The sequence below is a fragment of the Apteryx mantelli genome, chromosome 16 (genome assembly GCF_036417845.1).
Source record: "Apteryx mantelli isolate bAptMan1 chromosome 16, bAptMan1.hap1, whole genome shotgun sequence".
Taxonomy (NCBI): Eukaryota; Metazoa; Chordata; class Aves; order Apterygiformes; family Apterygidae; genus Apteryx; species Apteryx mantelli.
This window is the reverse complement of record NC_089993.1, coordinates 13,318,846-13,342,042: the sequence shown is the minus strand read 5'-3', so window position 1 is coordinate 13,342,042 and position 23,197 is coordinate 13,318,846. Positions and strand designations below refer to the sequence as shown.

At 40.3% G+C, this 23,197-nt stretch overlaps 1 protein-coding gene across 1 annotated transcript in view; it reads right to left on the bottom strand.

The window, feature by feature from the left end:
* CYTH3 (cytohesin 3) overlaps positions 1 to 22,947 on the bottom strand; it is a 49,345-nt gene extending 26,398 nt beyond the window's left edge. Inside the window, exon 1 of the mRNA XM_067306310.1 lies at positions 22,785 to 22,947. Within this exon, the coding sequence (XP_067162411.1) occupies positions 22,785 to 22,809 (25 nt within the window). The 5' untranslated portion in view covers positions 22,810 to 22,947. The remainder of the gene's footprint in view (positions 1 to 22,784) is intronic.
* Between the last annotated feature and the right edge of the window lie 250 nt (positions 22,948 to 23,197).

Here is a 23,197-nt window from a genome sequence, read left to right as displayed (position 1 = left end):
CCTGACAGTTCCTTCACACCATCATTTGTTTTGTTTTACTCTTTTCACTGTTTTTTCTTCATATTTATTTGTTAAGCATTAAGCAAATAAATTCAGCGTTATGTAAAAAAACATTAATCCAAATGCTGCATTTTTGAGCAAGCAGGCACCAAAATGGAAAACAAGTCTTTTGCAGATCAGGAAAGAACTGCAACAGATCAACGTGGAAAGAAAGTCCCACAGGTTAGTGAAAATCAGGAGCAAATCCCAAAATTAAAAAAGGGAAATCCAGTTCTTTTCAAGTCCAGATCTCTGATCCCTTCTTCAGTAGCAAAAGTTAAATCATTTCCAACTCTCCAGTTATATGAACCCACAAAACTCAACTCCTACGTTTAACAACTCTTACTTATTAGCCTTTCAGTTTGCTTTCACTGGCCAAGACATAACGCAATCTTACTCCACCACTTCAACAGATCCCAGAGTTAAGTCTCTCAAGCAGAAAGAAAGTATCTAACGATATCTAACAATAGATAAAACATTAATTCTCTAATCCCATTTATGAAGCAACACGACGCTTATTAACTCAACTAACTTTCTGGTTTCATAAAGATAAGGATTTTCTTTATGCCATGTCAGCCTCAAATTGGTGCTACAAGCATTTCCATTCCAAGCAAAGAACGATTAGGATGGGATTTAATTTAGCTGCAATTGAAACATCTTACAAGTGTGAAGATATTTACACAATGCAAAGTTTAAAAGAAAACAAATCTATCCTTGCCAATATACAGAATCAGCATAGCAGATTCTTCAGGCCTTTAAAAATAATACACATTCGTCTCTGAGAACAAATCTGGTTGTCTCAGGACATTTGCCTCAACGGATATTCTCAGGCCAGTCTCTCTTCCTTTCCCCCTACACGCTCCCTTTTTTAAACTTAACCATAGGAATAGTTTCCAGCTTTTGGACAAGACATATAAACAAAGCTGTGACCACTTGTGGCTATTAAAAATTCCACAGAAGTTTTTGTAGGAGGACATCCTCTTGAATAGATTTATTTCACTGTGTGAGAACAAAACATATCTGCATTAAATTCATCTTGCAAAACTAGCAAGATTTGGTTGCTTTCTTAACTACCTTACTGCATTATTCTATGATATTTAGATACTGCTGAACATGTTCTAGCATACTAGCAATCACATTTCAGTTAGGAGTGAAAATAATTCTGTACACAATATCCTTTCACATACAAAATTACCAGTTAGTGGAATGAGGAGTCTAGGATGGGGTCCATGGCTTGCAAAGTTATTTTGAGACTTTTCAGTCAGAAGGGACGCTGTATGACCAGGCTGCACATTAGTGGTGAAAACCACAGGAGAACCTCAGACTCTCATCCACTGCTCTAATGGTTTAACTGTGGGATAACTCACCATTACCAGATGTTGCTGAACACACTTTTCACTCTAGGACAAGAAGATATTTTACAAATACCTGTCCTTTTGGTCTTCTAATAGTATGTTAAAAAAAATAATAAAAAAAAAAGCCTAAGTTAATATTAATTCTACTACCACATGAAAGCCTATTTAATTATACCAGTGATTCACATTCAACACATTTTTATCAAAAGAACAAAAGTGGGAAAAAAAGAATATATTTCTTTTCTATCCACAAAAGAGACAGAAGGGTAACAGTACTGCCAAATGTGAAATCATTTTTTGTAAAACGATTTCAAACAGGCAAGAGTAAATGGCTATTTCTGACTGGGAAAAAAAAAAAGTTTTAATTTCTATTAACATTCCTAGTCAAGCAGAAAGTTGGCAATTCCAGAGTCTGGCAAAATCAGGGTTTAGATAAGACTTATTCAGGGGGCGAGGAGGGTGGGGGGAAACCTAACTTCTGAAACCTACCTGCCCTCCAAAAATCCGCATTTGGTTTCACCTGTCACACACAAAAGAGTGCTGTCTTGCTTTGATTTCAAAATGCTATTATCCTCAACCTCTGATTTTTTTTTCCTCCACGTTTTCTAAACACTAAGTTATTCTAGAAATTGCTTAAAGCTGAAACCAAAAAAAAGGTTGGAGAGGTACCATAGGCTTGGTCTCATTAAGACCCTCTAAATAAAGCTCACAGTGAAAGCCATTAAAGAATGTGATTAAGACATAATGTTTATAATTGGATCAAGAGGATTTATTTTTTGACCTGTTCAAAAATGGCAGATGAAGTATGCAAAAAAAAAAAAAAAATTAGAACTACTAGCAAAGATTTTTAAAGCACAATTTACTGACTTCAGACAAAAGGTGAGCCTGCCCCAAAATGAAACTTTCAATCCCTCTGATGAAATGCATACATTTAACAGATGTGGCAAGTTAGCCATAAATATGCTTATGGCTATAAAGTGTAAACCATGATAAATGCATTTCTTGACCTTAATGGAACAGGAATATGCAGCAAAATTACAGCTGTAGCATATATATCTTTACAAACTATGTAAGTAGATAATATGAACAACAAAAGCTGTGGAGAAGTGGAAGAAAAGAGTATAAAGGCTTGTCACAGGTCTCGCGTCTGAACTACTGGCCCTTGCTGCTATCTATTAGTTGCCCTTCTTAGCTGCACTACAGCACAAGTGGGCACAACTTTACATCAGACATCAGATCTTCACCTTGCTATATAGATATACCCTTAGACACATCTTAAGAGACATCTAACTTGCTTTTTAGTTCCTAATTATGCCATTGACACAGGTATCTGCTATTTGAAAACTGTGTGTTTAAGTTACTGAGTATTTCCTTTTACCATGCATGCTCTCTTCCTTTTATGAGCAGGCAGTAGCGAAGACTGTAATTACCTTACATTTATCTCCTTTACATCTTCTATTCAACAATGTATCTTATTTCATTCTTTAGATGTATTTCCATTAGGAAACCAAGTGTTCCGCAAAAACAGAGTAAAAAGAACTACCTCCAAGCAAATAAAGGAGCATTGGGGAGAAAGAAGAAAAACAGCAACCAGCTCAGAGCAACATTTTGATAGGGGGGTAGCCTGGCAAACAGCACGCTCGTATCTGCTCCCTTTACGTCCCTGCATCGCATTGCCACTTGCTGCTCCTGGATATACGATCCTGCCTGGATCCCTCTTTGCTGGGTTCGTTGCCTGCCAGTTTAGCAGGCCGGATTGCTTCACGGAGGGATGGCAGAAGTGCCCGAGCCAGTGCACCAGGCGCAGCAGGAAGCCCTGACCAGCAGGAAGGTACGGGGGAGCAGGAACCTTCTCAGTGTTAGCCAGCCACAAAACCGGCTTAGCTCAGCCCTGAAACACCTCCCTAAAAGGGCATATTCTCTAAATCCTAGAAGTAGTTCAACCTGATATTAAAAATAGATAAGCATGGAATTCCTTTTAGGAGCATTTTTCTTTTGAAGTCACTCTACTCTTGCTTCAAGATCAGAAGATGTTTCTAGGCCAAGTTTTCTTTTTAAAATATGTAAATACAAATTACTGAATATAAAAGGAAAGCTGAGTTGAGTTAACATTCAAAGTCTCTTACACAAAAAAATTAATACTGGCATTAATAATATAAAGCATTAAAATATGCATGGACATGAATTTTTAAGAAGAGCAGAACAATTTTACACCGACTAATGTGAAAATTATAAAGGGGGAAGCTGGTTACAATACAGCAGCTCCACATTTCAGGGCAGGGTTGTAAAGTTATTAGCACAGATACAAGAAATACTACATACCTTCATTAGTACCCATTACCAAATCCTACAGTTTAAGAAATCTTGTGAATCACCATTCTGACTGCAGTGTTATAGCTGTGTACTGTTACTTATACTATCATCTTAACATTATATTGCTCTTTTAAAAGAGCAAATAGTAACATAAGAGTAATGTGGGACAAATGTAATACCTTGCAGAACAAGCACTAATAGTAAAAATGCACATTGCCTTGCTGTTTTAGGCACAGTGGTACATTCATATTACCTTAAAATCTTTTTCCTCAGCTTTCAGCTTTTAAGCTAAATGACTGTGTTTATTTTCCCCACAACGAATAATGGGGAGGGGTGAAAAAAATACAATAGCAATATCAGACTCAGCTTGGAGTTGTAACATCACCAGTATACATACAGCAGATACTACCATTCCAAAAACAGGCGGCCTCAAGCCTTTCCTTTACACTGCGTCGGGCCAACAAAATGCTGTCAAACAGAATCAAATGATTTTCCCCCCTCCCCGCAATATGTATGATTCATGGCAGAAGCTCACAGACAAATAATTCTGGAAGGAGAACTCAGTAACATTTTCCTCCCTGTGGGGCATTTGTATGTGCAAGACTGGGGAAACAACTGGGTTACTTAATGTTACAGCTAAAATCAAACACATTTTCTCTAATGCTTGCACCTGAAAGCCTTTGTTTTCAGCATATTACAGTACAATGTGTTAGCACAACACTTAGCCTTTATAGAATAAAAGTCTGAGGTAATTCTGAAATTCTTTTGATGACTTTCACAGCAAGATTCAGACCACAACAAATTTTGTCATTTTGGCTCATATCTTAGCACCCTAGAGTGAGAGAATGATCAAGCAATAATGCCAGGAGAAACCATGGAGAATAGCTGATAGCAAATTACATATTCACTTGCAATGCAGAACAACAGCCACTTAAGAAGCAGCCTTGGGAAGGAAATCAGGGTTCCCCCTCAACATTATCTAGGTGGTGAAAGGAACAGATCACCATGCCAAGTATGCACAGCATAGTTAAGTGACACATGATAGATATCACATATTTAATCGAAACACTTCATTCATTAAAGTGCAAAGAAAGGACAATGAAAGATCAGTGGATAAAACTTGGCTAACACACAGCAAGAGAAAATTCTGAAAATAAAACAAACAGACTGAATGGCTTTCCAAGAGTAAACTCTTTTAAACTGCAGAACAGAAATGCCATGCACCTTTTAACTCGGGGCATTTAGCATTTTGCCTAACAAACCAGTGCATTTTATTACAGCACGTATTACTATATAGAATTCTACAAAGCAAGGGTATGGACTGGATGGTCTACTGAGCCTCTTCCCATGTCTAATTGCTATGACAATGCCATTCACTTCTGATCGAGGCAAGCAGGCAGGCAATGATGACAGTAATCAAAAAAATTAAAAACACCTTAGTTTAAAATGACTGCAAGAATATAAATCTTCAGGTCAGCAAGGCTTAACAAATTTCCAGTACGTCTTCAGCAGACTGGTATTACACTACATAGCATGAAAACATTATCTAGTTCAAATCCAGGTCAGAAACTTAGCAAAGAATACCTGCCTTTGTGAGTTGTACTGTATTCCCATTTCATGCAAAATGGGAAATTGTTAACAATTTTAGAGTTTGCGACCTAAGTGGCTATATTTCTGGGGTAGGAACTGATCTTTGGGCCTCTGAACAGCCTTTATGTAGATAACAGGGCAGTTGGTGATGATCATCTGAAAGGAGCTGTAAAATTAATAAACAGTGTTACTGGAAATAATAAGAACACAGAAGTGAACTTCAACAAATTATTTTATACTAGTACTTGCTTCAAAAACACAAATTCCTTTCCCCCTTCATAATCAAAATATCAAGTTGTAACATTTAAACTCAAAATAGGTTCTGCCCAAAGAATTCAGATAGGAAAGGTTGTAAATCTCTATCTCTAAAGCAAGGATCTGCTTTTTACGCCTATCCCTAACTCTAATTGCCATTTTATGCACGAAGGAGAGTTCTTACTTTGCAACTTGACCACCTCCAGGTCACCAGCCATCACCAGTCACCCTCCCCTAAGGCCGCAGAAGCGATCCGGCACGTGCCCTCCAGCCACCAGCACACAGCAACGAGGGAAAACAGGTCAAGCCAATGGGAGACCATACACAGTGGGAACCTGGATGCCTTGAGCTGCTACTACCACTGAACAGAATTTGGCTGTATGTACACTTCAGAGGATACGGGATGACTCCTAGACGCTCTGCAGAGAAGACAGTGAGGCGAAGAAGTGTAAATTACTGAGACTAAAGCACATCTTCCTCTGTCAGCTCCTTTTCCTTCGTTAATCAGGAACAGGGCCCTTTCCCTCCACCAGAAATGCCAAGGAGTCCGTACGCACGTACGCATGAAAAGAAAAGCAGGGAGAGGTCTTGAATGCCTTGGATATTCAAGGCACCAAAGACAGAAGCTTTTATTTCAGAAGTTAATTTGGCTGTACTCCATCTCCCACTGGCACACAACTCCCAGTAATTCCTACGAGTGACTGGACTAATCATAAATGCCTTGCTTCCAATCTAGACAGCTTTCAGCTCCAGGAGCCAAGCTTCTTGGACCAAGGATGGGACAACTCCCTCTGAAAACAGAGATTATTCCAACTTCTCCTGGGCGCGGAAGAAGCAAACAAGATCACACTGATCCCTTCAGTGTTTTGAAATGATGTTACCAGAAGAACAGATTTTATAGCAATGTGTTTCAGCTTTGCACTTCGGGCTGTGCTTCCCACAACACCCCCAGTTACTGGGGAGAAGAAACGGCTGGTTGGCTTGCTCCTGCATTTTTTCCTGGGATAGACCCTGGAAAAGACTTGAAAAGCAAACACCCCAGTGTAGTATCAGACATTCCTGTCAGATCCACTTCTAGCAGCAGTACGGAAAATTGACAGGAATGTCCCCAAGCAGCTGCAGGGGGGTGCCAGGGCCCGGGCCCACGGCCGCTCGCCAGCAATATCTTCGACTCCTGCTTTAGATTCAGGCACAGCTCATCAGACCCACCACGTTCCCTGCAAAACAGTCGGTGCACAGCAAGTCTTTCCATCACAAATTTCCAGTAACATCTATTCTTGGCAGCAAGGGAGCTGCTCTCTGTGCTTTGCTCATTAGAGGAGAGCAGTAGTCGGTTACTTATGATTGCCGGCCCTTTATGAAGGCTACAAATCCAATTTTCACAACATGCAAGGGAAAGTTCATTTTTCCCCTTCCCCCCAATCCCTGCCTGACCTGGCTTTGGAGCTGGATTTCAGACGCAGTATTTATCGCAGAAGCTTTCCACTTGTACAGTGCCCAAGATCAGCTACATGCTAACAGAGGCAGAGTCAAAGCTCGCTTTGAAAGTAATCATTCTCTGATCTACCCCTAAGAGTCTCCAAAAGGCACCTACAGCATGCCACGCTAGGACTACTCATCTACCAAATAATTGCTTGAAAAGAGTAGCATTCGCTTTCCTCTGAATCAGTTTTAGCTCGGGAAGATGAATGCCAGAAGGCACAGCAGCCCTACGGCACATAAGCCATCAAAGTCGGTTCCTGCAGCCCCATCCAAAAAAGTAACACTGATACCTGCTGGGGAAACTGTTGACCAGCGGATGACAACACTGGGAGAGAAAGGCACTATAGTTAACACAATGTTTTGCTCTCTTGGTCAACTTACACTTGAACTGTACCAGCTTCTTGATATTGCATCAACAGCCCTGTGGGCAAAGCACCCTGCAGGCCGAGGCACTAAAAGACGTCAGGAATTCATTCACAGTTTTCTTAGCGAAGGAACAGTAAGGCTTAGTTTAAGCCTGTAAAGCATTTCTAGATTCCTTATAAAAGGGCATCTTTAGCATTGGTGATATGTTGCTTGTCACCATATCACTAAACAATTAGTTTGACAGGTCTCAAAGGCAGATAGAAAAGAGCTTTTTACTTGGTCCACTGACAAGAAGTTCCCTGGATGGATCCACTTGTTTTAAGATTAACACCCTGGTCTTCTCTTCTTTCCTTGGCCAAAGACCACCAGTAGTTTATACCCAGTCTGGCTCACCATACTTTCAAAATAAAGCAGATAGAACATATGTTCGGATCCTTTGTTTAAGCATGGAAATAAGTTTTGGGTTACAAAAAGAAAAAAATGCCTATTTTAAGTACTCCCACCAGCACTGTAATCAAAATCTAATGTGAATAAATACATTCTCCCTACTTAAAGTTTTCCTAATAATTTCAGTTAGAGCTGCTAAAATGTTTCAATACCCTTTGTAAGTTGTTTTATCCCTTCCTAGTCACTGGCAAAAATCACTGCATTCCTTCCAGAGATCAATGAAAAAATAACCTGAGCAGATACTATCATTTTTTGTTCTTTAGTTTCAAATAATTTAATCATTTGCTCAGTTAACTACTGAACAAGAAATAATTTGCTTTTCACTACAACTTCTACCTAAAAAGATACAAGCAATATTACTCTCAGTGCCTCATACTTGCAGCCTACAAAATTCAGCATTTCTCCTGAAACTGAAGAGAGAAAGATTTAAAACCTCTAAGTAATTAACTGATATTCAACCCTCACCCGCAAACTCTTTCCAAATCCACCAGCTCCTGCTGGCCCTATTTATAAACATTCTTGCTCAGATTTCTATTTCCTTCAGCCACGCTCAAATAGCAAACATTTTTGTTGATTGGGAAACAACTGAATGGGACCAAATGCTTTAGTTCTCTTACCCCTCAACACTACATGAAAGGTAACAATAATACCACTTTTTCTAAATGAGTAAAACCTACAGCAAATCACGGCTTCTTTAAGTGCAGATAGTGGCTCCGCAAGACAACGTGGTTATATTTAGCCTCTGCTAAGCAAGTTTCCGCAGAGCTAAGCTCCCTCTTTGGAACCGGCGCTCTACCTGGCACGAGCTTTCGTTATACAAACTTTGAGAAAACTCGGGAGAAAATGGCTTGGTAATAACAACAGTGGCAGTATTAAGCATAAACTTTCATCACTAATAGTCATCTAATCCCGACAGCATACATCCAGATAGAAAGTGGTCTACGGTCTGCTCTATAATAAACTAGCTCTATACCACTTTTCAGTTACAGCATCTGTCCTACCATCTCTTCAGTGTCTTAACAAATCAGACCTTAAACGTTGAAGTTTTTGAAGTCTGACCACAACATCTGAGAGCCATATCCAACTGAAGCTACAGATGTTTAGCCAATACCTCTAAATGTTCATAAATTAGTTCTGAAAGATTACATTTTGATCCCTAAAAGAAAAAGAGGTCAACAAAAATTGCTATGTCAGACAAATTTATATCAGGCTGCTAGATTCCGTTAGAACTGACTATAAATATTTTATTGTGAAGACTTACAAGTGCTAAGACAAATTGAAGCTCCTCATTATTTTTATTTTTTCCTGAATTCTTCTGCAGTTGTATTTAAAAAAAAAGAACCACAAAATGTAATCAATTATAAACTAACTAGAAACGGAAGTCTAGCCATCCCTTATTGTCCTAGCTAAGAACTTATGCAAATAAAATCTCATCACAAGCTTTCTGTTTTAAATACCAACTTGGTCATTAACGAGATCCAAAAATATTTTTTACTGATCTAATGGTGATGTCAACATTTTCAGTAAATACCGGAGCATGCAGCTTTGCATGGCGCTCACAATGTGTGCACACTAAGTAGATGACAGAGTTGCCATAGGAATAAATGGCTATGGAAAATGACAACGTATACAGCCCCGCAGAAAATAATCACTCCATTGTTCATTAATGCATGCCTCCACTGTGTTTACTCTGCTCCAGAAAGTCTTGGGAGGAAGTCACATACCGCAGCAGAAGCTGATGAACTTGCAGCCACGAGGGAGTGGAAGGGAAAGGAAGAGGACTGATTAGTTGAATACGTTTATTGTATGCACGTATTCTGTGTTACTCTATGTCTGCTGTAACACAAATTAAGCCACTTTTATTCAGTCATTTGACTATCCAAAATTCAAATACAAGAAAATGCTTTCAGGCTAGCAAGTATTTGTTCAGAATGAAACCCTTCCTTCATAATGCAAAATAAAGGCTGTGAAAAGCTAAACGTCGCTAGAATTATCATGCTTTTATTTCTCAAATGCGAGAGGGACCTTTTGATGTTATCCCTTCATATTAGCAAATATCTCATAAATCCATTTGAGCTCCAGAAAAGAATATAATATGGTAACAGTTAAATAGCATGGCGGCATCTGTCTCAGTGATTCAAGACATTATCATATTACTTTCTTCTATTTAGCTCATAGATTTTATTCCCTAGGCACCATGTATTTTCTGAATTTCCTTTAAATATATCATGAACAAAGCTAACCATCTTAAAGTAAATTTGCAAACAAAGTTTCTTATTCTAGTTGCTGTGTTTTAATGGCCTTTGACATAGGCAGAGTCTACATAAAGTCAATTTTGCAAAATGCACTTTAAGTTAGATTCTTGACCTGCACTTCAAGACAGTCATATTGAAAATGATTCCTTTAGGCTCTTGAACATTTCAAGCAAAGATCAGAACCCTTAAAAACTGGAAGAAAGGACTTAAAATGCCATTCTTGGAAAACAAAGATGAAATGAAGTAGCTGCTTATTTAATTGCTGCAATGTCCAAAAAAAAGAGGGAAAGTAAACTATTTGCCTTGTAATAATTTATAATAATGTATTAAAAACAAACATAAAATATAGGGGTGTTTGGGAGAGGAAGCAATCTCAATCAAGGCAGAACATAGCTACACAGTATACATGGTTGATGAAGCAACATAGCAAAGTAAGTGTTGTCATTTCCTTCATTAAACAGAAGGGGGGAAAAAAGCCACATTAAGAGGAGGCCTAGAGGAAAATGCCAATTTGGTTGCAGGTTCACAAGACACTTATTGATAGGAAATTAATTCAGTCATGATGCAAATAAAGTCAACTGTTATTAATTATCACTCCTCCATAGACTGCAGCAGTCCTATCACTGCAACAAAACTTCCCCTTTCTTGCAGTTCACATTGGTGACCAAGTTCAAGAACTCTCGCTGAAAATTATTACACTTCACATAGCTATACCAACCACAGAAAGTTTTATATTCTAATTAATTCGTGTTAGAAGTGTCATGCCTACGAAACATACTGCTTTGTCCACTCTTCACTTCCACTTTGGAGTCACAGATCAGCTCGTACTAACTCAGGAAGGAAAATAAATTGTTGTTCCTCTTAAGTTTTAGTTCTGTAGGGCAAAATGCCAGGCTGGCTGCCAAGCCAACAGACTGGCCACAAAGCTTTTTTCTATTCTTTTTTTCCACCCTAATACAAGAGTTAATATCAACAACGAATTAAGGAGTGTGTAAATGAATAGATTAACACTTTCCAGGACTGGGCTCTGGACAGTAGTTATGTTACAAAATTCCTTTCACTATAATTGATAAATATAAATAGTTTATGTTATGTCAAGCTAGCTCTTCCAGCCACTTAAGACCTGTAATTTGTATACTATTATTTTTAATCTTATTATATTACTTTGACTAGCATAATCACAAATTGATGAGTACTGTATTGAAAATTAAAGACTCAGTAATAGAACTGTGACATTTAGATAGTCACTTGATGGATTCCATCTGCCACTTACATTTGAAAGAAGATTTAGAAAAGAAGCAGAGTCTGAAAGGACAGGGCATTTCTACTTTTGCACCATTGGTCTCAAGTAACTAAGAAACAGGATGGCTGGCTACAATTATAAAGAAAACTGAGAAATCTGACATTTGTAATATAGGGAAAAAAAGGTTTTGAAACAAAACAAAAAAAGGATCCATTATTTCGGTTGTCGTTAGATGTTCTCACATTCAGCATATCTGAACGTGAATTAACTGAACTCAGAATGTTCAGTCTCTATCCAAACCATCCTCTGCAGAGTTGGGAGAGCAAAATATACCCAAGGTAAACTGAACTCTGAGAAAAAAAATACTAGGTTTCTCCCCTCCCTTACCTACTTAGGCTCTGTGAAACAAAGACTACTGAAACAGAGTAAAAGTTAAGCTCATAAAGTCAAAACTGTCCTATGGATTCCACTTTGCAGCACTACATATTGTACCAATACCTTAAAAAGAGTGAAGAACTTCATTTTAATTACAATCTCATACTATGAACAATCAACTGATATCTTCTTCCATAAGTAATCTAAAAGTACGGCCACTTTCCCATTCCAGTTAGTTAATTTTATTCCTGTTAAAAAAAAATAAAACAAAAACTCTTGTATGACTTAAAGTCTAAAACAAAATCCGAAGGCGTTTAAATATTTCAGGATGGGATTTATGGCACAGTTCTGAAATGGATACTCCTAGTTCCTGTTGCTTTTACTGGAATATTTTTACAGAGAGTCACTTTTTTCCCACCCTACCCTTTTCCTTTACTGAATTTCCACACAATAACTTAGATTTGACCATCACCGGACATCTGAACAACAATAAAAAAGTTACAGCTGGATCCTGTATTAGTCCCAGCTGCATAGGATCTTTGGCTACGTTCACAAAACAAGAGAGCCAATAGGAAAACAGTAGGAGAAGTTCTTCTGGTAGCTTGATTTTGAATATATTGTTTTTCCATATGCTACTACAACAAACTATTCAATGCAAACTGAATTTGTACTTCCAATTTTTCATCCCTTTTCAAAAAAAAAAAAAAAGAAGAAGAAGAAGAAAATAAGGCATTTTTTCTTCAAAACCTTTACTACAGAATGCCAGAAAATAATCAGCTCCATATGGTCTTTCAAGTCTAACATACCACAATGGATATATCTGCCAAGTCCACCCACCCACAGGCTCCACAAACTTCAGAGTATTATTTGTATTTAATTTGGATTACCAATTTCATCCAACCTTTCCCCTTCATAATACAAGTTACCTTTTCAAGCTTCCAACACAGGTAGAAGATGCAAAGGGAAAATAAGTTTTAAGCAAAATAAGAACAATGACAATGTGTCCTCTTTATACTTAGGATATCAGTGAATTCACAGGCGGAAGGATTTAAACTAGTCTTCTTTTTATGTTTGCTCTTACAAAATATCACCTAATCTTTTAAAACATTCATGTGATACTAAGTCATTTATTGGTACAAGACCAAGACTAAACATTGCAGCTTTTCCAAGTTACATTGCACAAAATGAGTGAAGAGAGTTAGAAGTATTTTGATTAAAAAAAAAGACAAAAAAAATCACTTGAGGGGGAAAAAAAGCTTCCTCTCAGATTTTTTTTTTTTAAGTTACTGTGTTTAATGAACAAAAATCCACTTCCTATAGCCAAAAAAAACCCCAAATCCATATGCTTCATTTATCGTCCTTACTAAAACATCCACAGCAAGCTGAAACGCCACAAACTGCCTAGAAAAGCTGGTCTCACATAATAAACACGAGATAGCCTTAAGAGTCAACCTGAGATTCCCAGATTACAGAACCGGTCAGGGTCCCCTCCACCAAGAAACAACAAACCCCTCAAATACCTGAACCCTTTCAACTCTCCCTTCTGTGGCTGCAATCGGTTTCCTAGACACAACAGTCATTCCTCTAAACTCTGCATCTGACTAATGTTGGCTACAAGTTTCAACTTCCACTTCAGAAGCAGTTTCTGTACAAACTGCAATTCAGGAACAGCAGCACAAGTGACAGGAGACTGTGGGAAAACAAGCCCAGATGTTCTCCTGGTCCCCAGATGAATGTTGGATGCAACTTAAAAAATGCTGCAGGTACACAATATGGTAAACTGGATAACTAAACAAGTGATATGTCAAAACTGACTTGCAGAAGAGTGAGTTAAATTAGAAGGTTCTTTGAAGTAAAGGCATTATTTTGAGACTATAAACTCATACTTGCACATTGCCAACTAGCCGTTTCTACATTTATGCAACTAATAACTAGTGAAAAATGAGTTTTCTCCAACTAGCATATACTGTGGTTAGGAATGCAGGACAAAACTAAGGTTTGCTTCAGCCTGATAGAGACTCTTGAAGGTATATTCCTGAAATATTAAAGTATTGGTTCTGGCTGGGTCCCAAGCAGAAAACTTTCCGTTAAAAATAAATAAATACACAAATAAAAAATAAAGGAACCACAAATAAGAAAAAGGAAAGAGAAAACCACAAAACAATATATAGACTCATATTCATCTGCCCCAAGGAATAAACTCTATAGATGTATTACAATGGCTCATCAGCCTCGTACACTGTACAAGGATCTGGAGCAGTACCTGCATCATCAGGTTTGAACACAGTAGTTCCCTGTGTAGGCAATCACAAATGGCTGAGCACTTTATACATTTAAGAAAGGGGTCAGGTTCATTTGGTCTTCTCAAGACGGACTCAAAAAGGCCCTATGCAGAACCAAGCCCATCCTGTTTGCATTCAGAGTTTCATGGTCAGAGAACGCATTTAACCTGAGGGATTCTTCCCATAGGAGCAGAGTTTCTCTGCCAGAGAGGCACCATCTCCTCTAGCAGCCACTTGGTTTAACCTCAATTTCCTGAGAAGAAAAAACTTTCCTCCACATCCCCTGGCTGGCCAGTTGTGAGATACAGAAAGAAAAACATGCAGCAGCTTTACAAATTCAAAAATTGCATCTGCAACTGGTCAACTGTACCCAGGGAGAGTATGCATACTGGTGGGAAAATTCCATGTCGGTACATTAGAATGACCAGGCAGGAAGTTCATTAGTCCAAACTTCCCTGAGCGCAAGAGAAAGAGGAGTGAATACATAAATAAATAAATAAGGGCAATTGTACTCAGAATCTGACCACCAAATATTATACTACTTCAAGAGATGACAATTCCTTATTTTGTAATATGCAGTGCAGTTAGCTATTAAATTATAAATGCCCCCTTTGGGCTGATCCCCCCTCTTATGTAGGTTCCTATTAAGGCAACGGGAACTGTTTATGCCATAATTTGACCCTACAGACAATACTGCTTATGAGCTAAACAAAGATCATTAAGGAATACAATATTTACAGTATATGAAAGCAAAAATGTAAGAGCAAATAAAGACTTTTGAGAACTTGGTCTTAAACAAGAAAGCAACCTGAAGAGTGTTCTGTAATATGAATCAGATAGTACAAAATACACATCTTCATGCTAGAAGTTACACCAACTCTTAATGAGGTGGTTGTATAAAAATGTAGACGTGACTTATTAAATGATTACATCTCACAGCTCCTCTCAGAAAAAACAGTAAGGAGCAATTCCCCTACTTGCACGTGCCAATTTTTTCAGCCTTTTCTGCGCATTTGTACATGCGAGAGAGCGAGAGAGCAAGCAAGAGAGCAAGACAGAATAAACTTCATCTCCTACCCCTCTACTCCTTCCCCCAAAGTACTTTAAACCTATCAGTCAAATTCGATCTAATTTGACTGCAGAGTAGATATTCCAACAAGCACTGTGAGAACGGGGAGCTGGGCAGAGAAGAGACTCTAAAATTAATTCCCCCAGTTATTGTTCAGCCTCTCCCGCATCCCGAGAGGCAGCAGGCAGCCGGTTAATCCGCACGCGTAGCCCCTACCTGGCCAATCAGCGCGAGCACAGCTCCCACCCAGCCACATAAAGCAACATTACTTATTCAGGCAAATGCGCAGGGGATGGGGAGCCAGAAATAGAATACTGCCAAGAAAGAGATGCGTGGTATGTCGCTGGGGACATGCAAAAGATTTGGGACTGCTATGGGAGAAGGCAAGGACTCGAGGACATTAGACAGTTTCCATCGACTTGTGTTTCATCATTTTCATTTTTCACAGGTTTTTCTGTTTGTTTGTTTTAAGATTCAAGGCACTGCATTTAAAAATCAACAGCCGATCTCTTCTTTTGTGTAAAGGACCCACATCCACGGACAGCATCCTCATCACCTCAAAATCCACCTGAGCCCTTACGCAAGGCAGGCAAAGTCAGATTTGAAATCAGATTCAATCTGCACAAATGAACTGATCCCCAATTCTTGTTTTGAACAGAAGAATACTCATATGGAATTAAGAAGAACTATTAGTTAATAGTCTTGCAGCAAAACATACCCTTGTTAATACAATTTCCATTTGGTTGTTAAATGACAGTATCAATTTCACAATTTTTCCATATTTCTGGCATAAGGTAACTATTTCTTTCTATAATAAGAAAAAATAGAACATCTGAAAAGAGGCTAATTAGTAAAATCATGCAAAGAAGTTTGACCTGGTGACAAATTAGATCAGAGATCTTTAGCACTCCATATCCCATATGAGATTAGGATTTAGCTTTTGCAAGCTTCTAGCATGCTACATTTCCTGTTAACTCCATGAGTTCCTATTGAATTTGACAAGTAAAAGATGACCAGACAAGAAATTAATCAGTATAACCTGGTATTGGAGCCCATGAGAAAGAGAGATCCAACAAATACATTTTTTTCTGGGAAATACTGAGAAAACATTTAGGTGTTTGCCTTTTTACATGTTAATTTTTATGGAAAAAGCTGCCTACTGATATCATACCTATGTATAAACAGATATCAGAACTTCAATTACATTGTGGAAACAGCTATGGATCACTTTATTTTCTTTTAATAAAATTTCACATTATCAAATAATAGGTTTAAAGAATCTCAGAAAGTAATGAAATAAATGTGACACAGATGTTGACAAAAAAAAAGAATGTTTTTACTTCATAGCAACAAATAGGTCAAGCCATTTCCTTCTTCAGGCAAATCTCAGAGGACCACAAAACACATGGTTTTCTACTGGATTTTGTGTGTCTATCCCACTAAAAGGAAACACTGCTGTCCAAAAAATTTGCAATACCAAGTTTTCCCATGAAATCGTTGGAATTAAAAGAAGGAAGTCATATGCAATTCAAAAAATTTTGCTATATGTTAAAGTCATACAAATGGCATAATTACATACACTTTTAATATCTAAGTCACCTACCTTTCCCATACAACATACTGCTTAAGAGAACACACAGTGAAGAACTCAGGAATGCCAGTCATGGCTGTTCACACTATTTTTTCTTTGCTTCTGTACAGCTTAAAGTAAAATATCATGTGTTCTTCACTTCCACAGGATTCCTGCCTTACAAATGTATAAGTTGACAGGCTTTCCCAGTGAGTAGCTGCCAAGAACTTATTTTTATCCTCAGTGAATGAAGCCCACGGTCAATGTGTCCAAACTCTTCGCTAAAATGTGCGCAATCTGACAGTACATGCTTAAGCACTCAAAAACTACAGGAAGAAAGAGCGAAGCACATTATTCACCATCACTTTATCAAAAAAGGGAGGGGGAAAAAAAAAATCATATAATATAGATTCATTCAGTCACCACAAAACACTCCTACCTGCTGGCTAGCCCCATGGGATTTACAGAAAACCAGATTAAATCTATCTAGGCATTCAAGCAGGAAAATTAATATTGCATAGGAAAACATAACTTATTTCATAACTTTAAGATTGTGAAAGTGTTTCACCCCAACACTTCTGCATTGCAAGTGTTCTCTGTTAATGTCATTTTTCTATGACTTTTCTGCAGACTATTTTTGTTAAGAAAGAATAAATTGCAACATCAAATTATTTACTTGTCAATAACCAACCAGGATGTCAGTGTGTGTCCACAGACATCAAGAAAGGCAGTGGGTGGAAACAACATTGTGAGCTCTGGTTTAGACTCATTAAGCGCAAGATGACAATTATGCACGCTTAAGATGGCAAACAAGCCAACATTTCAGCTGGGAGAGATAGTACTAGATCCAGAGCAGACAGTATACGCTGTGAGTCATCAGCTTGAACACGATAGTTCAAATTATTATTTGCAAATTTGATTATCCAGAAACAAGATGTAGAGGAGAAAAGAGCAGAAAACCAAGGGTAGGGTCCTGCAAATCCTCACAAAAAGTTGGAAGGAGAATGATCATCTTCCAAATGAAAAAACGATTAAGGAGATAGAAGGGGAATGAGGAGAGAATAGTCAAGCCAAGAAAGAGCAAGATTTCAAAAATAAGTATAGTAAACACTACTAGAGGTAGCTGGCAGGACAAAGCGGAGGAAGGGAATGTACCGAGTACAAGGGGTCAGGACAAGTGTGGAAAGGACCTAGGATGAACCTGGAGGAGCTACTCTTCAGACAGCGACTGCGAGCAGCTCCCTCAACAACTTTCGACATGAAAGGGAGATGGGGCAGTAGTTCAAGAAGTAAATGAGGCCAAAGATGGGGTGTAATAAGAAAGAGACTAAAGTATGTTTGTATTGGGAGGGAAAGGAAGCAGGCAAGAGATAGCAGATAAGACAGAGCTACAGCGTAAGCGAAACAATTTAAAAGAGGAGATAGAACTTGTCTGTTGTACTAGGAAAGGAGAGACCTACTGGACAAGCAGAAGGCAAGCAGAAGAAACAGGAGGAAATTCATACTGTATTTCATCAGTTTTCTCTTGAAAAAATGTGCAAAACCCAATAAAGAAAGAAGGGGATGCAATAAACATGATGAGATTGAGAAATTCAATTTTAACTGCAGAATATATCTTGGAAAACAGTGTGTTGCCTCAAGACACACAGCCCCTCAAATGGTAAAGATTCTTATAGCTCCACTGATGTTAAAAGACTGCAATATCCATTTAGCAGCAGTAGCACACAGGGAGCCCACATTCAGGTGGCTATTACTACGACTCCCGAGACTGTTCTGCAGAGCACACAACGTTCCCGTCAGTAAATCCCACGGCTTTTTTTTTTTTCCTGGATGTAGTAGTACAGACAAATGCTATGGTATCATTGTATTGTTCCACTGCAATTCATGGCATGCTGTGCACAAGGGACTGCATATCATTATTTCACAATACGACAAATTCGGCAACCTCTAGAAATTTTATAGGCAATAATTTTATTTTTCCTCCAGGTCACTGCTAGAAGTATTGAACATTAGGCTAAGAAAAATATTAATGTGTTTCCATAATAAAAAAAAATATGATACCACTAAAAATAGTTACCATTTCAAAATGTAATTATTAATGTTTTACTACGGCATTTTTCTTTTGGAGTGATACGATATTAAATGCAATTTGGGCTAAAATTATGATACTATTGAACTGACAGGTTATCTTTACAAACAAACACAAGACATCCCATTTAAAATGAAGAAGTATTTATTTAGCAAAAAAAGATTTAGTGTGAAGCTCTGTTGATTCTGTCATTTACTTGTTTCTTTTAATTGTGTCTCATATCAGCTATTTTGCCCTTGCCCTAAAACCAGCACAGGTGGTTAGTCTAACAGTCAGGTGTCTTCTTTTACTCTTGACGTTTCCCTAGAATGTTTTGTAAAACTACGAGCCCTCCTCCAAAGACCTTTTGGGACAACTCTTTAAAACTACGAGTACAAGTTATCCACTTTAATGTGCACATAGTGAAACATATGTTAAGAGCTAACACACAACAATGTTAAATAGGAAATGTATTTTATCTTTTACAATGAACAAAACACGCAATTTTAGACTTAAATGCAAAGCAAATGTGTAAAACCATCAGAAGGCCACATGGATTCTATTTTTAACATCTACCTTTGAAAGATACTACAATGTAAAGAACAGAAGAGATCCACAGACTACTTATGTCTAAAGGCGATATATCTTTTTAGAAAAAAAATTAAAGTTGGTTAAGATAGTTTGTGGGTTTTATTACATTTAACAGCTTTTACCTATAAATGGATAACTGGCTTTGCTACACAGACAGAACAGAAGTCAGATTGCTAAATTTGCTTTGGCAGCAAATCTATTCTTCCGAGTCTTCTGCAAGACGAGCTGGTCTCAGCCTAGTTCCTAGTAAACGGCTGCCTCTATAACAGAAACCAACATGCTACCTGGCACGGCTGCTGGCAAGCACGGCCAAGGCCTAGCAGAGCATAGCAACCGAACTGCTCTCTCACCCCCAAATAAGCTTCAGGGTTCACCAGTAAAGCAGGGAGGTCGGGGAACAGCAGGGAAACGCACTGCCATGATTAGTGCTACAGTGTTGTTCATTCTTCAAGCAGAGGCAGGATTTTAACTTCTTTGCATGTATGTTCAGAGCCCTTCATAGAGTTTGTTTAAAACAAACACACACGCAAAAGTAGATCAGTAATTGATCTTGTAGTGTTTCCAAGTGGAAGGCCACCGAGTTGAGCCGGGGGGACTCTGAAGCCACTGCATGACTAGACTCAAATTCAGAGAGAGAGAAAAAAAAAGACGACGACGATGACAACAACGAGCCCTATTCTGCCATGTCTTCTATACAGCAATCCACATAGACTACTTATATATTCTTTAATTATACAAAAGATTGCTTACTATTTAGCAGTACACAATCATACCCCCTACTGCCAACACCAATATTCAATGTAAAGATCTCAGTTCAACGGTACCATCGCTACATTAACAGCATGCGTATAAGAAAAACCTCAGTCAGATCACAAAAGACATGATATTCAACCAAGTCAGGAGAGGGAGGAGGAGAAATTTCCTGAACAGAGATATTTTAATCAGAACACAAAAGCAGGTTGAAACAAACGCTAATTGACTTGGATCATATCACATCAGTAATCCATGCACAGAGCCTCCACTGAAATCAATGGGAGTTTTGTGCATAAATGGATTGTATAATATAAATGCATGCCCCTATTCAGACTCCACACACAAAAGAGAAAGCAGTACTAAGAACAATTCCCTGAATTAGCATTTCTCTTCCATTAAATGTTTCTAAAATAATAACAGCTAACTTCACATAGCTCTGCTTTCATTCACAGTTTTTACAAAAGGTGGTAAAATAACTGACCCCATTTGATAGATAGGGAAACTGAAGCAGAAGACGTGAGCTAAACTGAAGAGCAGGGCAGCAGGCAGAACTGAACTGGGAAGAGAAGTTTACCTCCTGAATCACAGCTTAATGTCCTAGCTATTTAGATGCTTATCTAGTTCAAGTCTCTCATTAGGGTGATTCTATGCAGTTCTCAAGTAATTTTGCATACTTCCTAAGCACCCGCATGCACTGATATGCTTAGCCCCATGAGTTTCCCACTCAGTAATGGGAATCTTGGGAGCCCTGCAAATGTCCTAGCGTGTTTCAAAATACTGACAGCCCCGGTCAGATTCATTTACGTTGTATCCCAGGACTCGTCAGGAGCGCTAAAGCATTTTTAAATTGACTGGCTGTCAAATCGACACTTTCCACAGGCACTGTACTGTTTAAAAAGAAGAAAAAAAAAAACCTCCTAATTTAAAATAATAATTCATTAGCTGGAAATGATCTAACTGATCCTGGTGTTCCAGATTGATAGTGTGCCATAAGAGAACGCCAGACGAGATCTCTGTTTGGAAAGAAATGTAATACTCACAGGAACCTAATGTAAAAGTCCAAATACACTGATTGCAGAAAAACTTCCAGTCTCATTAGTCTGTGACTGTTTTACTACAAAGTCAGGTAAGGAGAAACAGAAATTATACTGTAATTTGACCAAAAAAAACCCAAAAGCAACATGTTTATTAATGTGGTATGAAGTTATAAAGAAAAGGAAAAGAATGGGCTTGAATCTAGGGAATAGTTTCACTTGCACACTACGTGGTATATAAAAATCTGACTTCTTCAGCAATACAACTAGTCTTACTAAACGCAGACCGATTCCTCTTGAGATTCTGAGTATTTCTTCTCCCACAAAAACTCAACTTTGAAACACTTAGCATCTTATGAAAGGTTGATTCTGCAACAGGTCCACTTTAAAGTCTAAAGTCTTACATGTGAAAAAGTACTACCTTACACCGTGTTAGTGTCATCAGCAAGCACGATAACTTCCCTTTACTACAGATGCAAGTCCATGATACTGTACAAATAACATTATTTTGAGTATCACAATGTTCAACTGTTTCTGATGATAATTTTTAAATGAAGACTGGCTTGTTTTGTCATGGTTTTCTTTTTTCCGATTTTTGTTGGAGTTAAATCTATTGCTGACAAAACAAGCAAGAGAAGTGACTGCCGAGAAATGGCCACATTTGCCTGTCTGAAGACTTATTTTTCTGATTCATCCTGGTATTTTTTTTCCAAGTTGTCAAAACAAACACCGCACCCACTTGATTTCCGAGTTGCGGGCAATTACATTTAGAATTGGCAATCGCCGTGCTTAATCAGAGGCGGGTTAGCCGTCCCTTTACCTGCTCAAAAAGAAACCAAGGCGTTCAAAGGCAGCACGTTTAGTGTTTTATTTAACAGACACCCCACGACTCTTCGCCCCGGGCCGCTGCAGACAGCCGCGGGCAGCGGACGGGAGTCGCGGGCCGCCCCGTCAGTCCGTCCGCTGCCCCAGGGCGGGACGGGCCCCGCCGCCGCTCCAGCCACCACTGTCCCTGGCGATACGCGAGAACTGGTTATTCCCACCAGCTTCACCCACGCGCGCACGAAACGCACGATAGCTTAAGGCGGAGAGCCTGCTGCGAGCCCGCCGCCAGCGCCGGTACGCAACCGAGCCTCGGAAGGTGAGGTGAGGCGAGGCGAGGCAAGAGCTCGGGCAAGGCGCCCTTAACCCTGCCTCCACGAGCGGTCCGCCTCGCCCGAGCCGGACGAGCCGCTCGGGATTGCCGCCGAACCTCCATTAAAGCGACACACGCGCGAGCAGAGCGCTGTCGCCGAACATAACTATTCTTTCCGGCGCTCGCACGCTGCCCGATAGGTACTTTTTTTGCCCCCGGGGGGCGGCTCACCGAGGGAGCGCCGGCCGCCCCCGCCCGCCGGCCCTCCTGCTCCCGGGACTCGCCTTTCCTGGGAGTTTCGGAACGCGCCGAGCGGCGCAGCGCCCGGCCGTGCCCCGGCCCGGGGGGGCGCGGGCACAGAGCCCCTATTGTTGCCAGCGGGCAGAGCCGCCCGCCGCCGGCCAAGGCAGCGCTCGCCGGGGCCCGCGGCCGCCCGGACAGCGCAAGGAAGGGAAGGGAAGGGCAGGGCAGGGCGCGTCGCCGAGGGGCCGCGGCGGCGGCAAACGTCCGCGGCCTCGGGCCGGCCGCGCCGCGCTGCTCCCGCGCCAACTCCGCCACTTACCGCCCCCGCCGCCCTCCTCGTCCATGTTGGGGCCGCAGGCAGGGCGCTCCGCAACGGCCGCGGCTGAGGGAGGCCCCGAGCTCGCTCCACCCGCTCGGCGCCTCGCCGCCGCTTCCACACCGCCGCCGCCGCCGCGCTGCCCTGCCCCGTCCCTCGCCGCCCAGCCCTGCCTCAGCCCCGGCGGCAGCCGCCGCCTCGGCCCAGCCGCCCGCCCCTCTCATGTGACCCGCCGAGGGGCGGGGGGAGGCAGGCCCGGCCGGCCCTGCGCTGTGCCGCCTCGCCCACCGCCGCCGGGTCGCGGGTCAGCGCCGCGCCGCCCCCTCGCCGCCGGGGGAGGCCGCGCCGCGCCGCGGGCGCCTCCTTCCCTCCCGCCGCCGCTCGTCGGTGCTCCCTGGCCGCCAGGTTGCGCGCGG